We start from the raw sequence: 19788 nt of genomic DNA, 5'->3' as shown, positions 1-19788 counted from the left end.
AATCTATTTCAACTGCCTACCTATTTTGTTCCCAGAGCAGCTTCGTAAGCCAAGGCAGTCTGATTTCCTGCTGACCTTTAAGGTAGATGTGCCCACCTTGTCTTTGTTGGTTATGTGCTGCCTGGCCTCTGCTATTCTGAGATTGTGTCATCCCCACTGAAACCAGGGAGCCCATCTAGATAGTGGCATCCTCTGTAGTCAAGGTTTTCAAGCAAGTCTAGTCTCTTTAGACACTGGAGGGCAACCTACTTCCACTGATAAGAGAAAGAGTTGGAGTGTTTAAGACTGTGGGTTTCTTCTGGGTCCAACCCATTTCAAGTATTGAGATTCTATTATTAAAAAATAACACCCTTTTACACGAAAAAGTCAGAATGTGTATGAATTTAATAGCAGTTATAATTCAGTAACATGAAAATTAAAATTTTGTTTCTCAGCATCATTCTTGTTGCTACAATAAACCAGAGCTTTTAGAATTCTACAGAATATCTCTGGTTCTCATACCACAACTCTGAGAGTTAAAAAACCTGTGCTTTCATTTCTCTTTATAACTAACCACTCAAAAGAATCCATCCCACACCAGTCTTTCTAGTCACCTTTATAACCATAGCAGTCAAGTGTAGCAGCCACTTGGGGCCCCAAGCCACAGGCTTCAGTTGGCACTTCATCAGGATCAACCACAGGTAATTGCTTAATTGAGATGCCCAGCATGTCATGAATTACATTTCCCTTTGGCAAGGAGCTCAAGCTCAAAACCTCAATCAAACTGACCTTTAATCCCATCTTCGCAGGTCTATTTCTTGGGACTACTCCCGGGACAGGGAAGGCTTAATAAAAAGAATTATCAACTATAATAGAGAATTAGAGTAATGAAGGATTCACTAGCGAAAAGAGAACTTTAAAGAATATAGCAACAGCAGCTATAAGGAGCTAACCTTATAACTAACTCTTGGACTGAGAGACAGAGTGCCCAATGAAGAATCTCCCCAATTCCTCCCAGGGCTAAGATCTAGACCTTTTTGGAGAGGGCATGACCTGGCTCACTGAATGGCAGAGAAGTCACCACTGGGCTACGTCTGCAAAGCTTGTGGAAGATGTGCCCTCTGCAACTTGCTGCAAATGCCTCTAGGGTACCAGGGAAGTTATTCATGGGGTAGTGCCTCACCTCCTCTACAAAGCTCCTGGAGTTACTGAGCACTATAGGACCTTGGCCCTAGAGAAAGCCAGGTATGCTGCAAAAGCCTATCAATACACAGAAACCAGGAAGCAAAATCCTTTTCTGTAATGTCTCTTCAGCGCCCTCTACTGACAAAGCTTCAGTCCCAGAAGGCAAACGAAAAGCTGTTTAAAAGGCTCAGATCCATTTTTACAGTGCAGTCAAAAAGGGTGAATTTGGGCTGAGAGGCAATCAATAACTGGCACAAGCATCACTTCTCAGATTACACTCATGGATTTCGCAGTCAGATGTTTCTACATGTGCCTGGACGGCCCTTTGTCAGTCTCTTTTCCCCCAGGTTTCAACAGGCTGTGACCAGAGGAGGAAATAGTGAGCCCGAAGAGAATGTGTGAGCCCGAAGAGAATGTGCAAGCCCTCTTCTCTTGCATTTCCTCCAGCCCTTCACTAAGTACTCTTCCAGGCACGCCAGGCTTGAGTGTCCTAGGATAGGAAACCTGGGCAATAAAGGGAAGTGGGGTGTAAGTTCAACCCCTGTTGGACGTGGGGTGCTGGCGCCTGAACGCCTCCGAAGGCCTCAACTCCCAGAAAGCTGCCTGCCAGGTCACAAGAGCCTTGTAAGGTCTTCCTACTGCCGGGACACTGGGAGGCAGGCGCAGGGCGGGTCCGGCCGGTGACGCGCTGCGATTGGGCGCCGGGGAGCCCGCCCCCTCAGCTCGGAGCGTCGGGAGGGGGCGGGGCCAGCCGCCCGCTCGGCTCAGGGGCTGCCGGCGCTTATTGACCCAGCGGCCGCCGCGCCGCCGCTGTCTCCTCCTGCTCGTAGCAGGCGGTGCTGGAGCGCCAAGTGGCGCTGGAGAACCGGCGCTTCCTTTCGCCGCTGTCGCCGCCATCTCCGCGTTTGTGGGGCGGGAAAGAGGGAGGGGGCTCGCGGCTGCAGCTGGAGCGGGCTTCTCTCCGGGGACGGTCCTTTCCTCCCTGCTCTCCTTTTCCTTCTCCCCGCGTTGCCGCCGCCCGCCCCCTGCACCTCCCCGCGCAGCCTGGGTCCGGGAGGGGGAAGGTAGGGACGCCTGGGGACGGGAGAGGCCGGCGAGCGGACGCTAGCTCTGAGGAAACTCATCAATCTGTGCGCCCCGGAGTCCAGGGTGCACCCCGGCCCGGCGGCGGCGGCGGCGGCGGCAGGAAGGGGCTCAGTTGGGGGAGGCGGGGGCGGTGCCGCGGGGGCGGGCCCGACCGTCCCAGCTAGAAGTTGTAGGGCTAGGCTCTTCACGACCCTGTTTCTCTCTCCTCCGCTTCTCTGACCTAGCTGCGCGGCCCCGGCCCGGGAAGTGCCGAACCCGCGCCTCCCCTGGGTGAGGAGGACACGCCTGCCCTCGTCGAGAAAACTTTTCCTGTCGACTCAGTTGGCGCGGCGGTGGCAGGAAGTGCGGGCAGCGACCTGTCCTCCGCCTGCCTCGCGCGCCCTGCCGGAGGTCGGCTCTGAGCTTACGATCAAGTTTGTGGGGGCCCCTTCCCAGCTGCCTGCGAGTCTCGCCTCGAGAGGGGCGCCCGGCCCCGGGGAGGGCGGCAGGCCAGGGCGAAGGCCAAGGGCGTGTGGTGGCGCCGGAGACTAGGTGCGGAGCACGGCTGGGACTCGCACCCGCAGCCGACAGCGCGGAGGGCGCGCAGCCTGGGAGAAGGGAGCCTCCTGCGGCTGCTTCCTAGAGTCAACAGTCCGCTGTCTCCTCTGGCTGAGGACAGTGTCCTGGCCCCGAGTCTATCGAGGAAAATGAAGTTAAGCCGCCAGTTCACCGTGTTCGGCAGTGCGATCTTCTGTGTGGTGATTTTCTCGCTTTATCTGATGCTGGACCGGGGTCACTTAGACTACCCCAGGAACCCGCGCCGCGAGGGGTCCTTTCCTCAGGTAAGCACCTGGGAAGGGGGCGCGGGGCTCCGAGGGGCCAGGCGTGCGGGGCCCTGGTTACCGGCTCCTCCCCGACCTCTTCCTCCTGCCGCGGCCCCACACCCGTGCTGGGCGAGGCCAAGCCGGGGGAGGGTCCCAGCCGCCGCCAGCCGGGGCTCTGTAGCTCTCGGACGGCAATGATCATCTCTCGGGAGCCATCTCGCCCGGGCGCGCCGAGTTAACAAAGTGCCGGGCGGCGTGCGGCGGCGGCATCGCGCTCAGGCAAGTGGCCATGTTCCGGCATTCGCACCCGGCCTGTTGGGGTGGCTTCGGGCACCTGCTGGTGGGGGAAGGGGCGCGGCGTGAGGCGCCCCCACCCCCAGCCCGGGGACCGCGTATGGCGGTGGGGTCGTTCTCGGCTCTCACAGGGTTAAGTCGCCCGCACCAGCCCAGACCCCTGCGCGCACCGAGTCTCGGAAATGGATCAAATCGACCCCACCGAGCCTTATTATTATTATTTTTTCTTCCCCACTGCCTCTGAAGAGAGAGAAGTTTATTTCGTGGTGCGGCCGTTTTAGATGTGAATCTGTAGGTTGATTTTAGTGTCGTCATTCTTCAGCTATTACCTCTGGTTTGTTTGTGGCAGACATGGGGAACCGAGTGGGGAAGCGCGTGTTATACTCCGGCCGAAAGCTGTGGGGCGCTCAGTCCTGCGTCCAGTGGTAAAATTGGTAGATGAGTTGGGAAAACGACCCATCCAAAGCCTTATTTAAAGTTACCAAAAATCAGCAAAGCGGACACAGTCTGTTCCCTTTGGAAGGGTACCCGCCGCGCGGCATGTGCGAGTTCAGTTTCAAGTTATTTGCCAATAACCTGTGCACTTCAGAAATTGCGGTGGAACTGGGTGTTGTGTAGTGTGCTCTGGAACGAATGAACCTGAAGAACTCAAATCCTGACAGGGCAATCTAACTATTCCTACTTGACTTACGAGAGAGAGAAGCCTAGACGTGAAGTTGATATTTTTTTCTCTTTTGTGACAACTTAAATGACCAAAGAATATTCTTGCCATTTTTTTCTGTTATGCTAGAGCAAATGGCATGAATTTAATTGAGATTAAAGGACAAACTTTACTGGAATTATTTCGAAAGTGAAAAAAGACCCTTTTATGGGTGCTATCATCAATACAGAGCACTCAGCATGTTTTGTCGGTGAGAGGTATTAAAAATCTTGCTGCAGAGAGATGTATCAAAATTTTAAAAGCCTCTGCTTCCCTTAGGTAGTATGACAGAGAAAATAGAAACAAGCACTATGGGCATCTTTAAATCTTGAGCTCAGAGCTTGTCCAGTGCTTCTTGATGAGGTTGGAGAGAACAGTTGGAAAAAGGTAAGGAGTTTTAAGCTTAGCTTGATATGTTGTGTAATTTTGGGATTGAAATTACTGTAATTTTTTTCCCTCCAGTAACCTCATTTTCAGAATTTCCTCCATTACAGGAAAATCATAAAAAGTGATATATTTTACTTAAAGCATTTCCTTATATAATGTCCTTTGGCTTTGGCTTGATCACTTGAAAATGATTTATGCAAACATCTGGACCTGGGTTTTCTGGCAACCTTGACATTTTCTCTGTTTCTAAAGACGTGAGTGACTCATTCAGTTACTGGGAAATCTTAGGCAAAGTTAATTCCAATATTGTGATACCCATCCTTAGTCCTCAATGAGAGGCTGAAGTTCTGCTTTAAGTGTAAAGCTTTGATGAAAGGTGAAAGTGGCTGCTGGAGGAGAAAGCTGTTGGTACTGAACTGGGAGGTGAAGCATTTTGTATTTAAGATTGCCTTTCTCAGATTTTTTATACTGGATTTTCACTGCAGAAAGAAGATATTCTTTGAGTGCTCGGAGGGCCACTGAATCTGCAAGCAGACACACATTATAAGACCCCTCTGTAAGCTTAACCATTGTGTGTGTGACATTAGCCTTCGTATCTTAGGTAAACTTCAGTGCGTGAGGGAACTGAGGCACGGAGAGATTAATTAGCTTGCCCAAGGTCACACAGCTGTAAGCTGAGATTTGAACAGGTAGCCTTTGTAGCCCAGGCTCCCAGCCACTATGTTGTCTTGCCTCTTAGGAATCTGTTGCCTACTGTTTAGGCTGCCATCTGCTTATGGAAAGACCTGATGTAAAATAGAAAGCAGTGATCCTCAACCTTTTTGGTACCAGGGACTGGTTTCCTGGAAGACAGTTTTTCCACAGACAGGGGTGGGGTTGGCGGGGAGTCGGAGGTTTCGGGAATGAAACTGTTCCACCTCAGATCATCAGGCATTAGATTCTCATAAGGACCATGCGACCTAGCTCCCTAGCATGTGCAGTTCCCAATAAGGTTCGTGCTCCTATGAGAATCTAATGCTGCTGCTGATCTGACAGGAGGTGGAGCTCAGGCGGTAATGCTTGCTGACCTGCTGTGCCACTCACCTTCTGCTGTGTGGCCTGGTTCCTAATAGGTCCACGGCCCTGGGATCGGGTACCCCTGATGCAGAGCATGTTGCTCTCTGGTACTTTAGCTTATAACTAAAGGAACTTCTATTCTGAAGCCATAATGAGTGTGGTCCTTTTTCTGAAACATTTACCACTTGAGATTTATACCTTCCCAGAATGTCTTTGAGCTCATTTCAGAGCTAAACATTATAATGAAACCATTATGTAGTCCAGCATCCAGAACTTGAGTTGATTCTTTTTTGATTTTTATTTATTTTTTTCACTGCTTCTAACTTAATAACACCAAACATAGTAAAAGAACGTTGCAATACATTTCTTTGGCAAGTTTGGGTACTGAATTCTTCTTGAGTTTTAGTAGAGCCAAGCAGGTTGGTCACTATGTGTCATTTTTGGTGTCTAGTAGAATGGTTTATTTAGATAGGTGTTGAGTTCCTCTAAATTGTCCATTTTAGTTGGTTTCAGTTGATATGGAACCTTCGCTAGGCTTTAGGTTCATCTTGTAAACAAGATATTTTTAAGGACCATCCTAGATTGAGAGCAGTCTATTTGTTGTTTTTTTTTGGAGAGGGAAAACTCTTGTGTTTTCCACCATTTGGCTGGACTCTGGGGCAAGAGTGGGCTGGCTCAGGGTGCTCCAGTTTCTCTCACCCTGGAGCAGCTGCCTGCCTCTGAGATATTCTTTGGAAGTCTATCCTGAAGCACTCTGAAGCCTTCCTTCTGCTTCTTGGAGGACTAGAGGCAACAGGGGGCCTAATCTGATGTAACTTGTGTGTATATTTCAGGGTTAATAAATCCCAGCTAAGAAAATTAATAAAAATTCCACTGTGAATGAGAGGTTGGTCAGGGACTAATGTCCTGAAAATGCTTTATGATAACTTGGAAGAATTTGAGCAGATGGAAAGGAGAAACTTTGTTAAGGTCTCCCTGAAATTAGTCATCACTTCTTACAAGCAGATTTCACAAGTTGCTTACTATCTATGGTGTGTATAATAGGGTTGTCTTATTAATGTCTGATGTTTGGATCTAGAGAAGTAAATTAATGAGTCAGGTTTTGTATAACAAATGATCACTCTTTAAATAATTAGTGTAGCATATGACCGTAGAGATTAATATTAACTCTTAAAATACGGAAATTGAGACTGTGATGGAAAATGTGAAAGTGAAGTTAAAACTTTTATCTTTTTGCCTATGTAACATTTATCAAGAGAGTAAGTGAGAATGCCTTTAAATAAGCATTTGATTGAAAGCCATTAGAAGGTGGAAACTTGTATACCTTTTTCTTTGGGACAGGGTCTTGCTCTGTCATCCAGGCTGGAGTCAGTGATGCAATCACAGCTTACTGCAGTGGCCTTGAATTCTTGGGCCCAAGCCATTATCCCACCTCAGCCTTCTGAGTAGCTGGGACTACAGATGTGTATGCCATTGTGCCTAGCCAGTTTTAAAACTTTTATTTTGTAGAGACGGGGTCTTTCTATGTTGACTGTCTAGTTTCGAATTCTTGGCCTTAAGCTGTTCTCTTGCCTCAACCTTCCAAAGTGCTAGGATTATAGGTGTGATCCACTGGTCCCAGTTGCCTTTTTTTTTTTTTAACTTACTATAATACATATACAGAAATGTGCTTACATGCTTTTCATCAGTAGTACTTCTTAAGAGTCTAGCATAGTAGATGTTATTAATGAAAGTTGCCCATGGCAATATGTATAACTAGGACTTTGTTTCCCCAGTTTTTTTTCTTGCTTTCATAAATCTGTAAATCTTACTTAAGAATGACATAAAGGAAAATATGATCTCCTTCCCCTTCCTTCAGTGCAGTCTATTTATAAACAATAGCACTTGCTGCTGGGGTTTGTTCACATTTGTATGAGGGAGTTTGTCTTATTTCCTGTGATATAATGCTGAGATCTATATTTTTTGGGAAGTGATGGAACTTTGATAGTGCATCCAGCATTTAGGAATGCAAGAACAAACATTAGAGCCTTTTGAGGATGGTTTCCTGTAGCTCCTCTTCGGTCCAACAGCCCTGTGGGACTCTTCCTGATCAGCTTTTTTCACTAAGACCCAAACTTACTTCCTATAAACCACTGGGGCCAGATACTCATGACTGTCTGTGGTTTGAAGATAGTAGTTTATGTTTTTGTTTGTTTGTTTGTTTTTGTTTAAATTGAATTGGGTGTGTTGTTCCCAGATGAACACTGTTATCAGGGCCTAAGCAAATTTTTTTGTCAGGGAGATGTCACAGTTGTATTATTGGAAGGGGATTTTTCTGTCTTAGCTTTTAATTTGCATTAAGAGGTGTCTGGGCAGTGGGCATAATAGTGACTAACATGACCACTTTTATTTGTTTTTGAGTCAGCTATTGCTTTTTGTGATAACTGAAAACTTCAGTCTTTTTTGAAGGAGTGAAGTGTTGAGAGTTTCCTGGAACGAGTGGTTCCCTAGCTGTTGCTGATCACCTGGTTTATTCTTAGCTTTTTTTGCATTCAGGAGTCTTAGTTTTCCCTTGTTCTCCAACTTCTGTAATCTTTAAGAAAATGAAAGGATATTTAGCAGCTCTGATGACCTGTGTTTGCTGGATTGTAAAGGCCTTACTGCATTTTTTGTCCCTTCTGTCTTGGTAAAGTTCCTGATAGCAGCAGCTTTTATAAAAGTTTGAGCAGAACTAAGGCAAGGAGGAAGAACTCTAAAATAGTTATTTTTACTTCTCAGTTGTTATTAGTAGGTTAATCAGAAGAAGAAGTAGGACATTTAACTAAAATGGGTTTCTGTTTCAGTTATCAAGCCAAGCTGCTATTTTTAAGGTTGAAACCATGTTTAAATTCAGACAGATTTATGGATTAATTGTACTGAAATGGAGCTCACATCTAGTGCTTTAGTGAGTGTAGCTAAATTTGCCTATAATAGGGAGGAAGTAAATCATTTGATTTGATGAACTCTGTCACTTGAGGTCATAGCATAGCTTTTCTGAAAGAGGGCCCTGTTTAAGGTAATTATATTTTTATGCAGACAGGTGGATAGTAGGTATCTAGTAAATAGTTTTTTTTTTTTTTTTTTTTTTTTGAGATGAAGTCTTACTGTGTCGCCAGGCTGGAGTGCAGTGGTGCAATCTCGGCTCACTGCAATCTCCGCCTCCCGGGTTCAAGTGATTCTCCTGTCTCAGCCTCCTGAGTAACTGGGACTACAGGCACCTGCCACCATGCCTGGCTGATTTTCGTATTTTTAGTAGAGATGGGGTTTCACCATGTTGGCCAGGATGGTCTCGATCTCCTGACCTTGAGATCTGCCCACCTCGACCTCCCAAAGTACTGGGATTACAGGCTTGAGCCTCTGCGCCTGGTCAGTATCTCTTAAATATCTTAATGTTAAATTTCTCAGTCTAACATACTGTTTTCTAAGGAAGAGATCAACTTTAAAGTACTTTAGTTTAAAATGGTACATACTCTACCATTTGCTGCCTCTATCCAGGGTTTGCAGCCTCTTTGCTGTTGACATTTTGGGCCAGAGAATTCTTTGGTCTTAAGGGCTGTCCTGTGCATTGTAGGGTGTCTAGCAGCATCCTTGCTCTCTACCCAGTACCTGCCAGCATCACCGTTCTCTCTCTGTCCCCCTAGTTGTAGGAATGAACAGTGTCTCCAGACACTGCTCTCAATATCCTTTGGGAGTGGGAATCATCCCTGTTGAAACTGCATTGGCTGTGGTTTTGTCAAAGGCCTATTCTTTATACCCAGTACACATCATTAGCACTTTGTGTTTTAGGAAGGAGTGATCAAAAGGCTGAAGCTCAAAAAGCCAACTAGCATTTTTTGATGGGTGAACTCTGTTCTTTCTCAGGATGCCTAAAATTCACTTACACATTTAGGATTCTAAATTGTAGTATGTTACAAAAAATTACAAGGATAGGTTATGTTCATATGTAAGTTAAAGGAAAAAATGGAAGATTATTATAATGGAACTTAAAAAAATCTTTTCCAATCGGACACATGTATTCTGAGAAAAACATTAGGGTCTGGTAAATAGATCATCTTTTACTTTCTTCCAGTTAAATTGGAGGTTGGCATTTGTCCAGATTATTCCCCTTGCCTTTTAGCATAGGAAGATAAGGTATATTGATTAATAAGGTAGTATAAAAATTGTCTGCAAAAATGTTTTGAAATGTCTGCAGTTTTCTCAGACAGACTATTTACTTTTCAGTATATTGTTTTTATTTCTGTTAATTTTGATGATTCTGGTTACAACGTTTTAAATATGTTCTTGAGATGAGAAAAAGCATGGAAAGAAACTGGAAAATAAGGAGAGTGGATAGAGACTTTCCTCCTGATCGTTTCATTTTGTCCTCTAAATAGCATTTTTTACGAAAGTGTGATGGAAGTGGGAAGGCAGGGAAAGAATGAAGTTCTTGACAAATAATCTTCTTTCTTGACAAATAATAATCTTTCTTTCTTGTCTCCAAGGCCTCTGGTTTTGAACTTTGCCTAAGTCATCTGACTATGAGTGAAATCTGCCTGCTGCCTGTCTTTGTAGGGCTGTGGGCTAAGAATGGTTTTTACATTTTTAAATGGTTTAATAATGTTTCATGACATAGCCATAGTCATTCATCTACCAATTGTCTCTGGCCACTTTCACACAACAGTGGCAAAGTTTAGTAGTTAAGACAGAAACTGGCTCACAAAGCCTAAAATATTTACTATCTGGCCCTTTTCAGAGTTTGCCAATCCCCAGTTTAAACTGTATTTCTCTATTGTTAATATTGGAGGCAAATTGTATGATTAGATCTGTTAAAGTATATGTGAGTTAATTAAAGACAAACAATTCTCATAAATTGGTTATTAGATAAGCATTGGTCAAACTTTGTGTTTTTAGAGAATGGTTTAAAACTTGTGTTATCTACATGTTTCATAGATTTCCAGGTATCCTTGGGGAACTTCGATGCTAGAGCACGGACATGCTTGATGAGTTTGTTTCTCTTCATTTCACCGGAAGGTTTTGCACTGTAGGACTGCTCTGGGAAGGAAGGTTCTGGGCCATGAAGTAGGCAAAATTGATCTGTAGCTTCAAGACGGAAATATGACTTTTTGGATCTGCTATAATTCACAGATGAACTTAATTCTGAGCCCAGTCTGATTGCTTGGGTTAGTTCTGAGAAGGGAGAGCTCAGGTATAGTTATCTTCTTCATAAGCTGTTAAATAGAATATGAAACTCAGCCAGTCTCTGGGATCCTGAGCGTTGCTCAGCTTGGAGGCAGGGTACTTTCAGGTTGTCAGCAGAGGTACTGACCTGTTCTTCTGCTTATCGAAGAGTAATTCTTGCTAATTTTCATCATTTTCTTCACTTTTAAAGATTATATGTCACTTTCTTTGCTATGACACAGGCCAACACCTCATTTGTGTCCTCAAGAGATTTTAGTATCATCTTTAAATTGCAGTATACTTAGTCTGAACAAAATGGGGGCAATGTGTCTCACTGAGTAGTGTTAAGGTTAGTGTTAAGTAGAGTTAAATTTTTTTTTCATTAAAAAGAGTATGCATTTTTATATTTTTCACATGTAAATGGATTTACCACTGGCCGCCTTTGCAGGTGGTGCCTTTGGAAGTCCAGAGAAATTAAATGCTTTTCCATGAGCAGAGAAGACTCCAAATTTGACCCTGTCCTGTGTTCTTGCCGGTGCAGTTCATTGGCTTCAGTGAGGAGTCTGGAGAGCTGGGACTTTACCAATGATTTTTTTTTTCTTTTAAATATGTACAGGGTATAAACGCACATAGAAATAATTCATATGACATAGAAAGGTACACATTGACAATAGAATCCCTCTCCCTTTTTTCCCCATCTTTAGTCCACTCTTCTCTGAGTCCCACTTCTGACCATTTCTTTATGTTCCATGTGTGTTTCCTTCTTTAACTCTAAATATATGCATATACCTCTGTTTTGATTTTTGTTTCAATTTTGAGCTATTGTTTCCCTTTATAAGAGATGAAGAATTTAACTCAATACCCCCTACTCTTCCCAGTTTTTAAAAAAGTTTTGTATTCAATTTGTTTGATATACATTAACAACTTTCAATGATGTAATTGCATTTGTTTTCTTGATCCATCAACTTTAGACCTAAAGCGACTCCCTACTTTGTCAGTCAAGGAATTTGGTACTTCTCAGCCTTCTCCCACTCATTTCTTTTCCTTCTCATTTCTCACCCTCCCTCAGCCATCAGTTTTTTTACATCAACATACCTTATGTCATCTACATTTCATTCTGTGACTGAATGTGTTATGTGCTCTGACTATAGGTTGGTTACAAAAATTGAAAGCCAGTAAACAAGGATACAGAATTTTAGGTAGGAGGAATAAGTTCAAGAGACCTATTGTACAACCTGCTGATTATAGTTAATAATAATACATTGTAGTTTTGAAAATTGCAAAGAGTAGATTTTAAGTGTTTTCACCACAAAAAAGAGTATGTGATGTAATACGTGTGTTAATTAGCTTGATTTAGCATTCCACAATGCATGCATTTTTCAAAATGATATACTTGATAAATACGTACAATTTTTATTTGTCAGTTAAAGAGAGCTTGTTTGGAGGTTCCAGCAGGGGAGTGCAGCTCCTTGTATACCCTTGACCGAAGGAAGACCAGTCCTCCTCTATCAGGGATGATCATCCTCTTTGACCGAGCCATGCTGCTTCGGGAGCGACGCACATAGAGCGGTGAGGGAGGAAGGGGACACCCGCCTAGCCAACCAGATCTGCCAAATCAACCCTGGTAATCAATGGGTGACAGATTTCACAGCCAGATCACCCTCACATCCTATTTGTCAGTTAAAGAAAGAAAAAATGTTAAAAGAAAACCAGTACATAGTGTTTTCAATTTTATGATATTAAATACCATTCAATATATGTCAGGTAGTTTGGCTTCCTAAGAAGAAGGGATAATCTTGATAATTAAACCTGTGCCACTTGAAGGAAATATTCTGAGCATCAGAGCAAGTAGAGTCTCTTATATTCCAGCTGGTGAGAATCATGCTATATTTCAGTTTCCTTCACTTCTAGACCATGACTTCCTTATATGTAATTTTTGTTTTTTCTGTCTATTTCTAATTCCTTTCCCTTTTCGTTAGTGTCAGAGGAAATAGAAGTTATTGATTCCTATCTCTTGAATCTCATTATTTAAAAAAACATTTTACAACTCAGTATGCACCAACATTTTGGTGCCTTGTGCCTACTCAGTATTGAAAGTATGAAGTTTTGCTGTTTTTTTTTTCTTTTTTTGTTGTTCACAATTACTATTTACTCAAATTGCCATTCTTCTTCTAGAACTGATAGTGCTTTGTTTCCTTTGTGATGAGAAGCCTTTCCCTTCAGGGTGAGGACTTTGGGGCTAAAGATGTACTTTGCAGCAGTTCCCTTCTGTTTCTTTGTACCACAGGTGCAGAGGAATGTGGAATTTATGGGTCTTGGCCTTGGTGGTAACATTTTACCTGTAGAGCATCAGAACATTGAAGCCTGAGAATGTGAATCATTCTTAGCATCATTTTCTACATAAAGTTCTGAATTGGTGTTTTTAGAATCCAGTGAAGCAGTCATTCTTTTAACAGTCACCAGCATTCCAGAAAAGTCATACATATGAAAAATTCAGGCATAGAATTGTAGAGTAGACTGGGTCCTTCCGGGTCAGGTATTAGTCTTTGATTTTTCAGATAAGGGCACCGAGTCACACATAAACTAGACCTCAGCAATTTGTCCAGTCACAGCATAACTGGGACACGCATCCTGACTTAAAATTCACTGGCCTTCTGGCTGTACTAGACCCATATCCAGCATATATTTGAAAATTTGCTGCGTTAGGTAATACGGAAATTATGGTAGACATATGTTACTTGCTTTGAAATAACTTTTTAGTTATTTAGAAAAACAAGCTGCCATTTGTTAAACTATTAGAGACAGTTAAGTGCTGTTATTCATTAAAAGTTAAAGAGGTTAGAATGTTGCCTGGCATATAGTAAGTGCTCAGTAAACGCTAGTTGTTACCAATGGACAGATTTGTAGCATACCTATTATGTAGCAGGCACTGTTCTAAGTTCTGGGGATACAGGAGCTAAGACTAAAACAAGAGTCAATGATATTATTTTATATTCCTGATATAAAGGCAAAGGCCTTAAAGAGAACTCAGAAACAGAAACAAGTTCTGGTGATGGCCTGGCTTAAGTTGACTAAAGGAGAGGGTAAAGAAGCTAAGCTTTTCCTATTGGATAATACTTTGAAGGGAGAAAGAAAATTGCTAGTGTAAAGTACAGTGCTTCTGAAGGCTTTGAATCCTAGAGGAGATTGGCTTGATTTAGAATCTTTGGTGCCTATAAAGAGTAGTTGGGAAAACACTGTAGGTAATTCAGAATCAGACTGCAAATTGTCCTGAGAGTTTGTCTGAAGAGTTATGAGTTAGATGGTAGTGAACCACTCCAAGTTATTGAATATACCAGGAAGCTGCTTGAGAAAAGCAGTGTGAGAGAATTAATTTTGTAGAAAATTTTAGACCTGGAAAGGAGCTAAGAGAATATTCAATCTAGATTATTCTGGTAGCTGTGTGTAGGAAGACTCAAGTAGGAAGGCAGCTGAGAATCTGTTTGAGGTAATATAGACATAAGGCAGTAAATCCCTGTACCAGTATTGAATTGGCTAGAATTGAGAAAAATGTGGAGACATTTTGTAAAGAGAAAGACCAGAGCTTTTTAACAGATTTGATCAAGGGTAATGATGAGTGGCTTGAATCAGAGAATTTCTCCTACCTTTTTCCATTGGGGTATTGAAGACTGGTTGTACTATTTGCAGAAGGGGATAGCTTGAAAGACAAGCTGATCTGGAAAGCCAAGTTCGGTTTCATTTATGATGACGTGGATGTTAGTGGAAATAACCAAGTGGGCTGGAAAGCCAGTGAGAGATCAGGGAAGGGAGATGCTGATCTGGTAGTCATCAGCATAGCCGAGAATGAATGAGCTCACTTGGGGACTGTGCTTAGTGAGGGCAGGGCCAAGTACATTTCTTATAACCAAAAACTGTACGTCTTAACATTAAGAATATTTTGTAGCAGATGTTAATGAAATAAAGCAGCTTGTGTTCAAATTGTCAGAAACCAGCAGCTCATGGATCACCTTACCTAAGGAAAGGTAAGATGATCAAAAGGAAGGATTTCTAAGAAGCATTTTAGTAGGAGTTTAAAAAAGACCCTTCTCATCTTTGGCACAAATGATATGACTAAATTATTTTTTTCTGGGTTGTTTAAGACAGAACATAAATTGTGTGTGTGTGTGTGTATGTGTGTGTGTGTGTATGGAGGATGGGCAGACAGGTGGTGGAGAGGGAGAGAGAGATTTATTAAGGATCAAAATGCAACACCCCAAATATGGGACTAAAGTTTGAAGGTTGTTCTGAAGGTCAGACATATTTCTGAGAATACCCTCCAAATTGCCTCTTGTTAATGGTAAAGAAAAACCCCCTTCTGTTGGGCTGGTAGCTGACCGCATTAACTGGAGAAGTAAAAACTGTCTTTGACCCAGGGCTACCTCTGGAAAATTTGTAGGGTCAAATAATAACACTTGAGATATAGGATATTTCTTCCAACCTTTAGGTAGAAGATCCAACCAATAATTGTTTTAAACAAAAGAGATTTGAGAAGAACTCCAGAAATTTGTATCCTTAACTCATCTTTGATAGCCAATGGTATGATATTTAGAGGTTTGCTATAATTGTATTGTTATATATTATGTTATGTCTTACTACTGCATTTGTTGCTTCTGTGGTATTTACTGTGTCTCACCTTGCCCTTGTAGACCAGTTGGTACAGATGGATTTTTATAAAGAAAGACAATAGGAAAGAATTTGTAAAACTTTAGAGTCTGTAGTGCTTGTATAAAGAATAGTTTGGAAATTCAGAATTTATAATAATTCCGATGAGACTTGCCTAAATACCTGTCTCCTGTCAATAAGAAATAGAAGGGACTTATTCAGGAAATGATTAGTATAAATAAGGTTGAAGGGGGGTTGATTGTCTACTTAGTACAACCCTGCCTTCAGAGGCTTTCCAGAACTATTTCTGTATGAAAAACAATCTCAGACATGTCAGTTGCATTTATTTTAATAGGCCAACACTGTTTAGGTTGATTACTGACAATTATTTTCTTTTTGTGTTGAAATTGTTTGTCAGAATTACTTGTGTAAAATTGTAAGATGTTGACAGAACTTTTGTTAGCATATCCTAACATACAATACATGGCATCAATTCATGGTAAATGTGTTTAGGTGGTATAAATGGATAGTGCCTAATAACCTTGTATACAAAGATAAGCATTTGTCATAAATGTAAGACAGATTACCAACATAGACCAGCAATCATTGCCTATATGATGTGTAACAACATGACCCTGGTTAGCTGAGAATTGTTAAGGTCTGAAAGGGTATCACGTGAACCTTCATGCAAGTTCTTGGATGGGATACACTGTTGGCAGATTCTGTCAGAGTGCTAAGCATAAGAATATAAATTAAAAATAAGTTTTAGAAGAAAAGTCGGTGTGGTTTTTAAAAAAAATTCTGCAAAGAATAGCGTTCCATAGAACAGGTTGGGAAGTGCTGAATTAAAGAAAGAGTTCTATTAGTCAACAGTTAATATGTTTAGTGCCACTTAATTGCAGTTATTAAATGGATTTATAAGTAATAAAACTGCATTTTATTAAAACTTTATAATCTACATATTTTGCCCTACTTATACACCCTTCTTCCAGTCATTTTTAAGTGGGTTTCTGTTTTGCATAGTCTCATTTTATGTAATAGCTTGGTGTCTAAAATGTTGCCTCAACAGGAGGTAATTTCTGTGCAGCCATATTGGGCTGGTGCAGATAGGGCCATATGGTTCTAATCTAAACATACATCTGAAAACTCATAGGGTGGAGCTGGTTCTGTCTCCTGGAACCTGTAGAAAACGTCAACAACTGGAGTCCTGACCACATTTTTGGAGGAGGGTGGTGAGGGAATGGGATGCTATTTGAGGTCAGAACTTGGATCCTGTGTAGTGACTCTGGCAGCTACTAGCTTGGTGGCCCAGCTGCAGTAGTCATGAGTCCCTTGAGTGCCCCGCCAGAGCAAGGGATGTTGGGCTTGGAGTCCCAGCTTTTCCCTTCACAGTCATTTGGCACTCTTACCTGCATCTGAGCAGCTTCTGTTACTGTCATACCTAGGCAGGTGTGAGATTTATGAAAAATGATTTGCCTGGGCAAAGAGTGTATTGCTTCTGCAATTTGGTAAGGGATTCTGTAACTGTGTATTTTTTGTGCTCACATCGTGAGGGCATTTATTTCTTTGAATGAACAAGTGGCTGCACAAAGACAGATTCCACAATTTTGAAGAAATTCAGGCATGTTAAGCTCTCAGTCTGGAAAATACCATTAAAAGGTTTTCTATAACTGGCTTGTGGCTCATTGATAGACAGGTGGCCACAGCCCCAGTTCACACTCTTTTTGGCCTCAGCACTACACATCTTAAGGGGTGGAATGGGCACTTGGAAGGTTACCTGTCATTTTATCAAACTCAAAGGCCTTCCTGTTAAGTTCCAGAGATCTGACTAAAGGCAGGGTTTTTCTGTAGAGATTGAATAGTGGCTAACTGACCAGGGACTGCAGCAATAACGATGACACCCCTGCTAGAAATACAGACTCTCTTTTACCAAATCGCAGTTCCTATATTTAGCTTTAATGCAGCGCTTCTTAACTGGGAATGTGTGAGAATCGCCTAGTGAGCCATTTTAAATTATAAAAGGCAGATCTCTGCGCTTTTTCTAGGTAATCCCATTTGTTCCCATTGCTTGAAATTCATATTTATTCTGGCCGCTCAAGTTTATATATTTAGCCCTGACTTCTTTCCTGAGTTCCAGACTTGCATGTTCACTGACACCACCATTCAGCTATCTGATAGTTTCAGAATATAACATTTGCCCCTCTGTCTCCGCCCCAGTAACTGGCTTGTGGGCCTGTTCCTCTAAAATGCCACCCATAATCCTCCCCCTTGCCCTAGCAAAAAACTCAATGCCATTTTTTTTTCCTTTCCTGCCCCTCCCTTTCCTAGCTCATCTTTCTTGTCATTCTTTCATGTTCCTTCCCTGCTTGTCCAAGCTACCATGGCTTTTACCTGGCAAACTGCAGCCTCTTAGTTCATATGCCCCACTGTGGCTCCAGAATGGCTTTAAATTTTTTAATTGATTGATTCTAAAACTCAGTCTAAGATAAAGATGTTGATGCTGCTTTTTCTGAAAATTACTTTGAACCATAAAGGGTGACTCTGTCTTTTCTTAACTCCTTTATTCAGTTAGGTGTAGAGCCTTGTTAGACCAAATTATGCCCGTGGGAGACAGTTTATGAGGTTGCACGGCCTCACCCTCCATTGCTTGGGCTCACAGCTCCTTTGGGTCATGGCTCTCCAGCTCTGATGATGGAGATTTGGGTAAGACTTTCTCTAAAAAGGACTAAGCTTAAGAATACTTTATAAGCTTTATTTTTATAAGGCCAACTATTTGCTAGGTATATTAGTTTCTTATTGCTGCCATAACAAATCACCACAAAGTTAGTGGCGTAAAAAAAGAAAAATGTGTTATCATACAGTTCTGTAGGTCAGAAGTCTGAAACAGGCCCTACTGGACTAAAATAAAGATGTCTGCAGAGCTACATTCCTTCTGGAGGCTCCAGGGGAGAATCTGTTTCCCTGCCTTTCCAGCTTCTGGAGGCTGAGTGCATTCCTTGGCTCAAGGCTGCCTTCCAGCAATAGCATCATTCTGATTTCTTGTGTCCTCACATCTCCCTCTTTGGCCTGACTCTTCCATTTTCCTCTTTTCCCTTATGATTACATTGGGCCTACTCAGATATTCTAGGGTTTTCTTCCCATCTGCAAAGCCTTAAAATTAATCACATCAGTGAAATTCCTTTTGTCATGTAAGGTAAGGTATTCACAGATTTCAGGGATTATTAGGACAGGGACATCTTTGACTAAACATTATTCTGCTTACTGCACCAGGCACTATTTAAATTTATTTGCATATACTAACTAATCCTCATAACAACTCTGTGAATTAGGCATTATTAATTCTCCCCATTTTACAGATGAGGAAACTGCGGCACAGAGAAGTTACGTAACTTTGAACTTGCCCGAAGTTACATAGCCAGTAAGTAGTGGTGCCAGAATTCAAATTTTGGTTGGCTTCAGAGTCTGTTCTTAATTATGATGCATACTATCTGGAGGTGCATATTATAGTACCCTTCAAAGTGATTTTTCAAAAGCCATACTTTCACTATGTAGCAGCAGCTGCAATAATACCTTCTTCACTGCTTACTTGTTGGCAGGTCCTGTGCTAAATTCTTTCATAGCCATTCCAAGCAATGGGTGTTAGCATCTGCATTTTGCCCATAAGAAACTGAGGCCCAAGATTAAGTTACTTCTCCAAGATCACATGGCCAATAAGTGCCGAAACTGGTATTGGAAGCCAGATAGCCTGAACAGGAGCCAATGCTTAGCCATTAAGCTGAATTGCTTTCACCTTTATCTTTCACCTTTAATGAAGGACATCATTAAAGATAAAGGTAATCTTTGTTCTTACATGGTGGGCACATTTGATGACATAATCAGAGTCCAGAAAGAACTTGATGTGTTGGAGTGATATGTTGAATCTAACAGAATTAGATTTGAAGGAAAAAAAAACAGAAATGAAAGGTGGTATAGATCCTAAGTTTCAGATACATGCATACACATTGGAGTAAAGTTTTGTTTCTTTTGAATGCTACTATTGGTGGGTATATTATAAACATATCTTCTACAACTCTTATAACTAGAAACTTGATTTGGTTGAGTGCAGATCTTATATCACTACCATGATAGGAAATAGTCCAGAATTATCTTGGGGTTCTTTTTCCAAACTCCCTTCACTCCCCACATGAGGTGAAAATAATAGTCTCTTGAGCCAGGTTAGTGATGGTAGTGCAAATGGAAGGCTCTTGATTGGACTGTACGGAATCCATAATCTTTGCTCTAGAAAGGGAGTCACATACTGTACTATATTCACCAGGTCATGATTGTCATCCTGTGGCCAATGTGGGTCCCATTCTATATTATTTCCCAAACAGCCCGTGAAAACCACCCTATTAATTAGCTCTTTCCTTCCCATTCTTACCTACTTTTTGGGATGCAGTGAAGACTTCTTCTGGATTTTCTTTCTTCAAAAATGGTTAGTGT

The 19788-nt window shown here is 42.2% G+C and overlaps 2 protein-coding genes across 2 annotated transcripts in view; one reads left to right on the top strand and one right to left on the bottom strand.

Annotated features, from left to right (window-relative positions):
- Positions 1–373: 373 nt before the first annotated feature.
- Positions 374–2839, bottom strand: LOC117064839. The gene has a single exon (XM_033178958.1). The coding sequence runs from the start codon at positions 2286–2288 to the stop codon at positions 1929–1931; it is 360 nt and encodes a 119-aa protein (XP_033034849.1). The 5' UTR covers positions 2289–2839; the 3' UTR covers positions 374–1928.
- The window catches only part of MAN2A1 (mannosidase alpha class 2A member 1), a 183816-nt gene continuing 166577 nt past the window's right edge, over positions 2550–19788 (top strand). The window contains exon 1 of the mRNA XM_033178955.1: positions 2550–3071. Within this exon, the coding sequence (XP_033034846.1) occupies positions 2937–3071 (135 nt within the window). The 5' untranslated portion in view covers positions 2550–2936. The remainder of the gene's footprint in view (positions 3072–19788) is intronic.

The sequence above is a fragment of the Trachypithecus francoisi genome, unplaced genomic scaffold (genome assembly GCF_009764315.1).
Source record: "Trachypithecus francoisi isolate TF-2019V2 unplaced genomic scaffold, Tfra_2.0 Lachesis_group2, whole genome shotgun sequence".
Classification (NCBI taxonomy): Eukaryota; Metazoa; Chordata; class Mammalia; order Primates; family Cercopithecidae; genus Trachypithecus; species Trachypithecus francoisi.
Note: the sequence above shows the minus strand (reverse complement) of the source record. Positions and strands in the feature narration are given on the sequence as shown.

Excerpts from the sequence above, each read along its gene's own strand:
- LOC117064839 (XM_033178958.1), bottom strand. The coding sequence starts at position 2,288 with ATGAGTTTCCTCAGAGCTAGCGTCCGCTCGCCGGCCTCTCCCGTCCCC.